The following is a 12,933-nucleotide window of genomic DNA, read 5'->3' as shown; positions in this document are numbered from 1 at the left end:
GTGTATGAAGTGAGGAAGCCAGACAGTTGTAGTGGCCTGTAGGACAACACATGTCTTGAGTCTTGGGAGCTAACAGTTCTGACTTTGGGATTAATCCCTTTGTCTAATCAGTCAGTCAGAGCAATTTATGACAGGCTACTGCAGGCCTTAAAATATAAAGTCACTGTTATGGAACAGGATTAGTAGATCATAGAATCACCAAGGTTGGAAAAGACCTAAAAGATCATCCAGTCCAACCGTTCACCTATTCCCAATAGCTCCCACTAAACCATGTCCCTCAGCACAACATCCAGCCTTTCCTTGAACACCCCCAGGCTCGGTGACTCCACCACCTCCCTGGGCAGTCCATTCCAGTGCCTGACCACCCTTTCTGAAAAGTAATACTTCCTAATGTCCAGCCTGACTCTCCCCTGCCGTAGCTTGAAACCATTCCCTCTGGTCCTAAGATGAAAATGGTAATTCATATACTTAATATTGTTTACCATTTTATGACATTGTGTTGTTGGTAATTGTACCAGAACAAGTTAATGCCACTTAAAAAAGTGCATGTGAGACAGTCAGATGTGATACATGTTGCTGATGTATACTTTCTGATGACAACAGGAAAACTTTAAAATAAAAGACTGCTTGTTCCTTGTAGTGTGGTAGATCAGCATAGCTGCATTCAACTATTTTGTGCAGAAAGGGATATTCTGCAGTGCTTTCTGGTTTAAGCAGCAGAAATGTGTACCGATTTCAGTAGATTCTGGCTGCTCGGGCATCTTGTGAGAAACAAGTTTTTTCTCACCCACGAGGAGAGGAAGAGAGTACTTTGATGAACTAGAATTTAAGAACAATACTTTTTTTTTTTTTTAATGGGGAAGTGTCTAAAGGGTCTCCTGGCCACTTGTCACAGCTATTTGGGATCTGTCCCACCTTGTCAGTTCATCCAGTCAAATACTGAAGTTTACATATCCAACATCCTGGTCTGTTCAGATCAGGAAGATGACCTTGTTAATGATGGGCTTTAGCGAATGAGAAATACAGCTTTTATCTTTTTTTACTTTGGCATTTTATTGCACTGGAAGCTTGTTGAACCAGTTTAGTTTTAATTATTTATCCTCAAACACCTTTAAAAATGCACAGCCAGTTATATTTACAAACTGACAATTTCAGTCAGCATCAGAGAGCTTCAGTATAACTGTTTCCTATTTTCTATTTAGAAGTTACGTTTCAAGAGGACCTCACAGAATCACCAAGACTGGAAAAGACCTTCAAGATCATCCAGTCCAACCATCCACCTATACACCAATATTACTTACTTAAACCATATCCCTCAACACAAAATCCAAACGTTCCTTGAACACCTCCAGGCTTCAGTGACTCCAAAAAATAAAAATATATACAAGTAATTTTAGGGTCTCTTCGAAGGGTGCTGAGCATGAACAGGGGAAAAACAAAAAAAAAGAATTTTCTTAAAATTCTGTTAAGTAATTGTTATGCAAAGAAGTTACTTTTTTCCTATTTCATTTCCAAGTAATTATCCACGAAATAAACTTCAGGAAATAACTAATGAGACCAATATTTTGGACCAAAAGAAGATTGAAAACAAACTAGGTGTAATACGTAAGACAGTGTACGTACTGTTGCATCTTATTTTCTGCGGTCTGTTCTGCTTCCCTAGTGGACATGTGGTCTTCAGTTCAAGTTAGTTGAGATGCTTCCTAAATATCCGCTTTGAAAACATAAGAGCTTTCCACTAAAACAGCCTGAGTTCTGGTATCTTGCAGTCAGCAATAAGGTCTGCAGAAATTGTATTCTGTCCGTCAGGATGGGTTACATTTTTCCCATGAAATTGCTCAAAGAAACTAACACAATCAAAGTATAAGCTGATCTTTAAGTTTTATGTAAAATACTTGAATTGGAAATGAATTTGGAAGTAGATTAGCTGTACATTTCAGAACCCCCATTTCATGCATCGGGTATTTTTTTTCTTAATCAAAACACAAGAGCTCTTAGGTACTTCTCTAAACATTGATCAATGTCTCTTGTTGCAAAGTTTCTGTTGCTAATGGCATCATTCGGGTTCTACAGTTAATGACAAGTAAGTTTTTGGAAAGATAAATATTAGAAATATGTATGTTTTTCACAACTGGCAGGCAGGAGCTCTTTACAATTCCTCTTCTGAATCTGTGTTTTAGCCTTGGAAAACCCTCGTTATGCCGATGGGGGAAGGGTGTGCTTGTGAATGAAAAATAACAGAGCAAGGAGTTTTTATATAGAACTAGTTTCTGGGCTGTTCGTTTGAAAAATTGCCTTCCTGAATACTGTGTACCATTTGACTGATGAGGACATAGTTGGAGTATACTACTAGGATTCTGAAGCAGAGCAGCGCTGCTTACTTACGCAGTCTTGAATTGGGTGGCAAATCTGCAGTATTTATAGTGTTATCTATTAATGTTAATCCAATTTTAGAGAGCTCCGCGAAGAGTAAGAGGACTCGCAATTAAAGCCAGCAAAAACAAAAGTGATGATGTGGGTGAATGCTTTTGGATTTCCCATTTTTACCTGATCCAGTACCTATTTGTATGTGTTTGCACAGAGGTATTCACATATGCATGTGTGTATATTTGAATACTAGCACGTAGTCTTCAGGTGCTGTGGAATGGCAGAGACGTTTGTATTTGACGTTCGTGTTTCTTTCATCATACATATTCCTGTGTTGTGGCTTTTTCCTTCCTTTTTGTGGTTCTGTTTTTCCACTTAGCTCTCAGTATTTGTGCATTGTTCCTTCACTTAATAATCCTGTTCTTGTCATTCAGACTTGAACTGAATCTGTGTCCTTCCCCCAGCTCTAACCCAAAGTTTCTAAGGTATATTTTCTAGAACGGGTAAAATACAAATATTTCGTTCAGCTGTTCACACACCCAACAAGAGATGGGCAGCAAGCACTAGTCTGACAGCTCAGCAGCACTAGCCAGCTTCCTCTGCCTTTGCAAACCGATCAGTTGTTGAGGGCTCCAGAAGTGTAGAGGCATCACACTTTGATGTGACTCAGGGAATGACCTTCTCTGGCCTCAGCCTTAAAACAGACAAGGAACTGGGCAGTACGAGTGCCTGAGTACATTTAAATACCTACTTGTTTGAATTGGTGTGTACGTAAAAATGTTTAAGAAATAAATTATTATTTCCATTAACTGAAGACATACTGACATCAAAGATGCATGAGGAACGGAGTAATGCAAGAATTTAACCATGAAACAGACATAGTACTGAAGCCTACATAGGAGATGAAAACTAGTTCACTATTTGCTTAATTTAGCAATTATGAAATTTCTTGACAGGAAAGGATAATATGCATTTTCACACTCTAATTATAACTTACATAAAATGCATGCAGTATCCTGTGTAGCTCCCTGTTAGTCTTACTATTTTCAACTTGCATTTCATTCATTTATGTTGCTGACACTGGATGAGCCTCTTCCGTTTCATTAGAGATGGCAGTTAATGGCCTCATTAAGTTACACTGCAGTACAGCATGCTTCCTTTTGACTGATGATAGCACCAACAATACAGGCTTAGAGGAGGAAATGTAAGAGAGGCAAGGAGTTATTGCTTATATTTATATGTTGGTGCAATATATATTTTATATATATAGACACATTCTCCCATCTAGAAATCGTATCATCACAGAATAGCAGAGGTGGGAGGGGCCTATGGAAATGATCTTATCCAGTCAGATTTTGGGTACCCTCAGGATGGAGCCTCAAAACCCCTCTAGGCAACTTGTCTTAGTGCTGGACCTCATCTACTGTTAAAAAAAAAAAAAAAGTAAAAAAAAATTTAAAAAGTGCTTTCTAATGTGTAAATTAAATATCTAATAAAATTATTTAGGTGCCCACATTCCTCTGTTCTGCTGAAAATGTATGCTAACGGTAACAGATGGGCATAGGGGAGGTGGTGACATTTACTGGTGCACTTGCGATGTTTCACATATGGAATATCTTAGAGTAACTCTTCCCATTGTGTGAATCCCAAACAACTAGGCTACAATTTGTTCATTTTTGTTTTTATTTACAAGAGCCGCAGGAAACAACTGCTGTGGTTTTGTGAATTGGTATGGAAATCATTTCTGTAACGCAGCTTCTTGGGGTTACTTGTAGTCTCTGTGGTCTCATTAGGAGGTTTCTGAAGCAAAGAAGGGGCTGACAGGACTTGACTTTTGTAGGGGCTATTTCAATAGCCTCTCAACAATGAGCTTTACTGCATCCCCATCACTTTAGAACTGTATGGAGAGGGGAAATGAATGAATGAAATGGTGATGCTAAGGACACTGCAGTGATAGTAGAAAAGAGATTGCGTGGTTAATTGTTACCGAAGGCTTTGTCTGAGAAATTGGTACATCTATCTGTAGTGTTTTAAGAAAATCTGACGTGGATTTCCAAAATAAATGTAAGTGCTTCCAGAGAGGTGTGCACTCAGGTTTCTGACAGTCTTAACGTGCAGTCCTGATTGCACTTGGGAATAAGATTCTCATCTCAATGCAAATACCAGAGTTTGAAAATAAAGGTTTTCACAGCATTGAACAGCAGCAGGGAAGAATTGTAGTCCTAGCTGTCAAACTCAGCTTCTAAGATGTTAATCTTGAACTTTTCACTCTTCATTAGTAGTCAACAAGCATGTAACTGTGGTATAACTGTGTTAATTTTAGGTTCAGTTGAAGCAGAGGAGATGATTTTAAATAATGATTCTGGTAAATGTAATAGGGAAGATTTGTAAAGAAGCAGTTTCCTCTAGATGTTTATAATGCGTAGTCAACATGCCAGGGAATTAAGTAATCCCTCATCTAAAAATGTAATAATGAGGAAAAATGGGGGAAACAGCCCTAGAAGCTGGCGACAGAGCATTGCTCAAAGTGGAGTTAATCCTTGTTACGTAGTTACTGTCTGTACCTGTGTGAGGCTCTTCATGGACAGAGATTTTAGCAGCTCATACTGCTTTTAAAATGGTTTTGAAGTAGATGGCAGTGAAGTTTGAGGGTTCATTAATTATTGCTGTTACCAGTGTTTGGACAGGCAGTTGAGATCGTAAATGTCAGTCTGTCAGTGGGATGAGTTCTTTATGAAAAAGAAAAAAACTGATTGAGTGCCTCAAAAGCTGTCATCAAACCAGAGATTAAACAGATTCATCTCATTCTTGAAGCAAGCAGCAACAGAGAAGGGCTGCTTCTTCCCGTACAAGTCTCCCATCTCTTCTTCCTCCTGTTATTTTTTCTCAGCACACATCTCTGCTGGGTTTTTACAGCTCCCCACCTGCTTCCCAAGATGCCATGAAACAGCCACCATGATTGTTAGTGAAGCCATGCAGATGCCAGTCTGCATGTTCATGACAAGAGATTGAGAGAGACTGGGATTGGACTCTGACAGTCTTAACACAATTTATTTGGAAAATATCGAGGAGAGAAAGAGTAATGAAGACGAGTACAGTGACAGTGAGGAGCAAATGTGAGTTTCTGTCTGAGGCACAACAGAATTTCTACGAGCAGTACTTGTTGTTTCAGTCAAGTCTGCTGCTTAAATCCTGCTCTGCTGCATTGCTTCATTCTCTCATTTCAAACGGGAGCTTGATAAAATGCCACAATTAGAAGAATCTGCACCTTTAGATATAAGTTAGAAGAATCCTCATTAACAACAGTCAAGTTAACTCTAGCTGAGAAATCTTTGTGAAGTTTCTCATCTCATTCTAGAAAGAAGTAATTCTTGTTTCACAATTCATCCTTCTAAGGCACGCTGTAGCAGCAAGACTCTTTGCTAGCCATTTTTGATAGTGAAACGGCTTATACTGAGAGTTTACCCTCAGATTTCTCACCTGTGCTTTCTCCCCACTCGTACCTCTGAGATGTAAGCACATGTGCTATTGGTCCTTATTGTAACAACTGTTAGCTTGAGCTTGTGTGCTCAGGGCATTTGGCAGTCAGTAATGGGATAGCTGGAGCTGTCTCTCCCAGTTAGGCTGAGTTAGCTCAGTGTTAACACTGTTTAATTTACAGCAAAAAGGTATGAGCTTAAAAAATCAGGTATGTAACTTTCATTTCTATCCTATCAGTCAACTTATGTTCTTATTCAGTTGGCCGTTACCAATTAATAGGAAATGTATAATTGGATGTTTCATTAAATTACTACTAGCCTGACTTGGAGTAGCTGTTTTTCTCACGAAGGCATGTGGCTTCATGAACTGAGTAGACACTGGATTCCATATTTGGACTTAATAATAAGCACTGTTTTCCATGTAGGACGCAAAATATGCTTTTGAGAAGTAGCAGGATGGCTTGTGTTTCCAAAAGCTGAGGTGTGTGGGAGGCGGCTATTTCATAATAGCAGCCAGTCTGTTTCTCTGAGAAATGAATAATTGCAAACTGTGTAGGTCCCCATCCTTGGCAAGGAGCTGGGCTGTAACACATTTGTACTGAACCTTACATCAGAGCAGTGAGAGTGTACAAGGCGTGTGTTGCTGGGAAGGCTGGCCTACTCCTCTGGGCGCTGTGAAAATCAGTGCATGTGTGATAGGGTGGTTGCCTGGGAGTGAGAGGTGGGATCTGCAGTCTGGTCTGAGGACATCTCTCTGAGATCATCTTCTGCAGACACTTAATTTAAGGCAGGACAACTTGTTCCATAAATGTATCAATTTATTAGACTCTACTTTTCATTGTCAATGTTCCTGCACAGCCAGGCATGCGAGGATGGAATAATTGCATACTGAATGTTAGCTTAGTCCTCACAGATATATTTTGTAAGGTGTAAGTTGTAATCTACAACGCTGATGAAAAAAGCTGTATTGAGACACACATCAAATAGAATTATTGCAGCTTAATAAAAACTTATCATCTGTGTACTGTGCAGGAAGCTGTTCACTTTTCTGTGAAATGTGAGATGTGGGGAGTTTGTCTGTATTGAAAAACCAAGCACATTTTCAGCGTATCTTAGTGATATGGCAGAAAGAAGGAAGAACTAAGTGAGGCAGGTTGCTTATTTATAACGGCTGTGACATTAGAATCCAGCTGCTGTAGAAATGCTGAGACAAGATCTGAAACATGGGTAAGAAACGTGGGTTAATTTCTGCCGCATGTGAGAAAGCAGGGAAAGTTACTGGAGCGTGCCTTGGAGAGGCTAGCAGGTGTTAGCGGTCCAGCTGGGTTATGTGTTTGGCAGGGAAAGGCTTGATACGGTGAAGCAGCAGATCAGATGAAATAGTTGGAATAACAAGGATATGGGCAATGGTCTGGCCGTAGCAGTTATCTCTGCAGAATGCTACTTGCAAAATTACTCCTTTTCAGCTGCTGCACCAGAAGGTACTTTATGTAAGGTATTCAAGTCAGCCTTAAGGAAAGTATTTAAAAACTTTTCTGGGATAAGCCAGGACAGCTGACAATAAGTAGTCATGTTTTCCATTTCACTTTTGATATAAAGGCCAAAAGATGTTTGATAGAGTAGAGCCCTGACAGAAAGATAAAGTTATCTTCTTATTTGTCCTTTTAAAAATGGACTAAATGAACTAATTCTTGTATTTTTCCTTGGTCACTGTCTTACTGACTCACTGCAGTAATGGCTTTCTGCAGCTGGTCTCCTTGCAACGTTGCTGTGAACAATGTAATTCTTTATAGGTTTGAGATTGGTTTCCTCTTTTTCTATTTAAAAGAAATACAGATTTGATTCAATTATGCCCAACCTTGGGAGAGAGGATGCCTGTCTGACCTGACCTGGTTTGGGCCGCAGAGCAGCAGATTGGCTGAAGTCTGCTCCCTCTGATATGCCGCACGGATAAGACTTGGGCAGAGTCCCAACAAAATTCTCTTTGTTATTAAAGAAAAAAAAAGTGCCATGTTGCCTAAAGTAAACTCTGAAATTTTTACTTTGCAAGGAAACTTGTTTTTAAAGGGATTTTTGTAGGTTAAAAGAGGAAAGTGGTAGCAACTTACCTTGATCTCTTCTGAAGCACCAGTGTGGCAACTCCAGCCCACAACAGAATATCTAGCATCTCACTGATTCGCTTGTTCTTAATTAAAGCATCACCTACTGATTTGTACTTTCTGAATGAAGTATGCTTTCCAGAAACAAGCAGAAAATTCTATAGATAAAGGTGTTAATGCAAATGGTGTTCAGACTGATTCTTTTTAAATAGCTGAGCACTTTGGATTTGTAGCATGCTTGTACAGGTTGGGCGTAGTTTGTGTTGTTGGTGTCCACTAATTTGCATTTAAATTGTTATCCACGTGGAAAGAGGGAAGCACGGTATGGTGCTTTCATGTAATGTCTTCAGTCATAAGAGGCAGTTTACACGCTGTGCCTTAAGAATCTTCCTTCTGCCCAGGGAGGGAATAGGTCAAATCTACTTTCGATTGTTTTTCATGAGAAGCCTGGTTCAGTTTGTTCGTGCAAGGAGAACAAAGACACGTAGGAGAGACTAAATGAGATTACAAATGAAGCTTGCGATTGTTCCGGATGGCGAGTACTCTTTGTGCATCTGTACACAACCTGGCTATGGCTGGGAGGAAGTTAATCAGTTTGCTTTCTGCTGAGTATTGTCAGTAGGGAGAGGTTTTTACAGAGAACAAAGATAATTTGTCTCTCACTTGATTGTGATTGTTAAGAAAATGTATATATACAATAGAAGGGGAAGTATCGAGCTGCCTGGTGGTGACCCCAGCTGAAAGCAATATACCTTCAATCTGCCCAAAGGGTTGCCTCAGCAAGGAGGTTCTAATGTTTTTCCTAAAATATTTGTTGTGAATACAACAGATTCACAGTCGGAGAGTGAGGCTTCTCCTGTGAAACGGCCACGGCTACTGGATGACAGTAATGACAGGCCTGAAGAAACCAGTCGATCCAAACAGAAGAGTAGACGCCGATGCTTCCAGTGCCAAACAAAACTGGAGCTAGTACAGCAGGAACTGGGATCATGTCGCTGTGGTGAGTACTGTCTGTCAGTAACGTCCGGCTTTCTACCACAGCAGTGCTCAGATCCGTGTCACAGGTGGAAGTGTGGAGAACACTTGCACCCTGTAGCTTTCAGCCATACTTTAAACAGAAGCTACGTCTTCCACTGGTGGCAGAAAGTTGTAATTAGTTCCTGTCTGTCTAATTTTCCCTTTAAAACTCTGCCCCTAATATACTGTCCTGTCTGAAGAGATCCTTAGATATTAATCAGTTTAGCTTCTGAAGTCTGTGTAAGGTGGGAGGGTGCCATGCTCACTTGACAGAAGAAACACAAAGCACATCAGAGAATATGCAGAGATGACAAGTGTTTTTTTTTTTTACAGAGTTTAAGCATAGGTCAGCACTACATTCTGCATTTCATGATGAGGTTGAAACAAAAGCAAGAAAAAACACTATCTAATTGAAAATGGTTTTTCTTCTCACAATCAGCTAAAGGGATGGGCAGGGAGGGGGGAGTTGCTGTTGATTATGCACTGAATAGTGTCCAACTTGATTTCTCCAAAGTTGATGGTATTGTTCAGCTAACTGAGCTGAGGTTGATGATCTCATGCAGGCAGCTAATGTGGGGCTTGATGTTATCTGCAAAGTAATAATAGCAAATGTGACTGGGTTCCAGATGAGATGGTCTCTCCTTCATGCAACAGTTGTTGGTAACTGATTACATAAGCTATGGTAATGCACATGGTGGTTTTACTTGCTGCTTTTTTTTTTTTTTCCTCTCCTCCCTGTAGTCGTGTATTGAAAGCTTGCAATTTCACTCTGTCCATGTTTGTATTGATACACTTGCAGAGTTTGTAGTTGGTTTATCATGGCTCCACAAGGAGGCACTTGCCAAAGGATTTGCATAGGCAGGTACAATTCACATTCCATCTGCTATGTGTAGAATATTTATTGTATTAAAAGGCAATTCCATCTGAGCTGCAGTGAGAAAAGAAAGGATTGGTGAAGCTGGTTACAAAGACTGAAATAACAAACTGTGTTTTGAATAAGTAATAACAAATGAGATAATAGAAAACAGAAAAAAATTCCTTGTCATCCTTTGTTCTTCAGTATCTGCTGTAAACTCTTCTGGACATGAGACAGGCTTCATTTCAAATATTGGAGCACTGGTGTAGAACTTAACACGCCATCTCTGAAGCCACCAAACATGAAATCAGTGGCTATAATGAAATTTTTATTATGGAAATACTGTGTTGGGACACTTTGAAGTATCCAGTAAGGTATATATTTATCCAACTGAAGAAATTCAGCACTGTCAGGGACAGTTTGGTATGGTTCTCTCTGCTCAGACTTAAGGAGTTTCTACCCTTTGTCTACTCCTGTCACCTATCCAAATGAATGAGGGTGCTTGCAGGTACCTTTTGGCAGATGGAAAAATCTCCTCTAATGTTGGAAGCAAGAGAGTTTTGCAAGTTTGGGAAGAAGTGGCAAGAAGGTGACATATTATTTTACATGTCACATCATTAATTTTGCCTTCATTCTAAAACTGGAGCTATGTAAGAGCACTGAGGTTGAAAGCAACTTCTAAAGTACATCCATTGCTTTTAATCTTTATAAAATAAGACCTGCCTTATCCTGTCCAACAGGGCACAAACTTTTAGAAATGTGGCAGAGAGAGTATTCACCTAAAGCTTTACACCTGGTTCTGAGATCTTTGGGAAGCTGCAGTGTTGATTCTACCATCTCTTGTAAGATCTGTCCAGAGAGAGCTGATGCTGTTCAACTTGTTCCCTTGACACTACATGAAATTTTAGACAGATTTGACAGTGCTGCAGGGCTTTGCCTTGAAGAAAAACAATTTACTACTGAGAAGGATGTTCCAGTAAGGGTACTTGAAATTCAAACTCAACATTTTTCAACTGTAGAAAAATTTGTTTATTTTCATGCATGCATACTTGGAAGAACTCTTTTCATTCTGCGTCCACTTTGTACAAGTTATTAACTGCTGACAAGAAATTCACATCTCATAAATAATGCTTAAGAGCTATTGCTATATAAATTGAATGTGTTATGAATTGTGATAGGCCTTTTTGTAGTGTTCTGTGCCTAGAGCAGGAAGAACAGAGGATGTCATTTTCATTAATTTCTAATGAGGTGCCAATTAAAGGCAAGGAAGGAACTCAGAAGGGAAGAGTCACAGAGCTCCCCTGAATCCTGTGCCCTGGAGCTGTCAAACGAGCCTGCTGCCAAGCCTTCCTCTGAAAGTTCCAGTAAATTACCACCTCATCTAGAGCACACATAGACAAATTCAGCTTCCCTTTGATCTTCAAAAGAGCAATTTGTAAGACGAGTTCTGAGCCTTTTCACGTAGGGAACTAGGAGAAGTGATAGGAATTGTTAATTGCTGATGCACTTTGCAAGCTTCAGTGAGAAAGAGATTTTGAAATGAGTTCTCATTTTGTGTCTCTCTGACTGGGTAACCTTTAAATCAACACTACCAGAACAAAAACAATTCCGTATGAATTGTTTCTGGATGACAGTTACACTAGGAGTGCTTTCCAGACAGCCATATTCTCTAGTTTTGGTTGGACTCTTGATAGTTCAGTGTCTTTATCTTTTAAAAAGATTGTATTGAGATGATGCATGTATTCAATATTAGCTTTAGTGGGCAATTTTTTTCATTAAGAAACTAAAAGGAGTGTATTCTTACACTTGTATTCCATTATAGCATTTCTGTTGGGAGCGTAGGCAGTTTGACATCAACCATCTAATCCTTGATTGCTAAATGGAGTCATCAGTTCAGCAGTGTGATAAGGAAGTGTTCATCACAGACTTGCTTTGAAGCTAGCAAAATTGCTGCTAACGGTAGCTATCTAGCATGTTTCTGGAAATGTAGTTTGGGAAAAGCAAGCTTGTTTTTATTTGCAGATAGCATTATGAATTTATGGGCATTATCTTAATTTCCAGATCTATATTGCTTCTAAATAAAGCTGTATACATTTTTTAAATATTCTGAGTTGTAGAATTAAGAGCCATGGAAATTACTTGAGCAGAAAACACTGCTTGATTTCATGGCAGAGGCTTAGTGTTTTACAACAAAAACCAGTTGTGGCATCGCTTGCTACTTAAAAACCAAAGCTTTAAATGGGAGTCTGTAGTGATCTTTAATAGTGGCAGAATTGCATGAGACATACAAGGGTGTTCTAAGAGCTCATTAAAGGGGTTTCACATCTGTCGTGTTAAATCCAGGTCCTGGTCAGCAATTAACCAATTAAAGAGAAATTAATACAGTGTACCGGTGGGTTTGTATAGAATGATTTACTGTTTACAGGCCACGTCCTAACAGGCTGTAAGTCATACACCACCTATGCAGAATTGGTTTTAGTTTTGTCTTCTTGCAGTCAGTGGATTGGCCAAGATAATGCGCCCTGGAAAGTAAGTGCATCTGTCTTCTGGTAGCCTTAGAGAGACGCTGCTGATAAGACCGTGTGCATCTCTGATAGGAATATCTGTTGTTCTTGTGAGTAGTTTTGGGAGCCTGTATGAATCTTTGCAGTATGAGATGTGCCACGTTTGTCAGAGATGGCACTGAATGTGACTTCAGTGCAACCTGAATACATTCCATATTAAAGTTTTATTAGAAGTTGGTGAAATGTCTCAGCAGAATGTGATCAAAGGGGATGAGATTGCCTTTCTAAAATGGTTTCTAGTTCTAACATGTTTAATAGTGAGGTGATCGCTGCAGCTGCAGCTTAGCGACACAGAAAATCAAAAGATGCTTGAATAGTTTATAACTCAATTTGTACCAGAAGAATTTGTTACTTGTTTCATATAAGGTTACTGCATACAAACACTGAAAATAGTGCATTTTTCTTAGATGAGTGAAGGGGACAGGAAGAATGGAGAAGAAAGGAGGCCACAGTACTACAAGCTGTATGTGTTTCATTATAGTGTCAGCTAAAATGACAAATTCATTCATACAGAAAAATAGAGATAAAAGAGAAGCTAAAATCCATGTCAG

General features: G+C 39.4%; 1 protein-coding gene across 2 annotated transcripts in view; it reads left to right on the top strand.

The window, feature by feature from the left end:
• Window positions 1-12,933, top strand: part of ZFAND3 (zinc finger AN1-type containing 3) — a gene marked incomplete at both ends in the record, with an annotated part of 128,386 nt that overhangs the window by 103,153 nt on the left and 12,300 nt on the right. For both annotated transcript variants that reach the window (XM_079550910.1, XM_079550909.1), the window contains one exon: window positions 8,775-8,945. In XM_079550910.1, the coding sequence (XP_079407036.1) occupies window positions 8,775-8,945 (171 nt within the window). The remainder of the gene's footprint in view (window positions 1-8,774; window positions 8,946-12,933) is intronic.

Source organism: Tetrao urogallus (assembly GCF_951394365.1).
Source record: "Tetrao urogallus genome assembly, chromosome: 2".
Lineage (NCBI taxonomy): Eukaryota > Metazoa > Chordata > Aves > Galliformes > Phasianidae > Tetrao > Tetrao urogallus.
The sequence above is the reverse complement of the archived record's forward strand: the minus strand, read 5'-3'. Positions and strand labels throughout refer to the sequence as shown.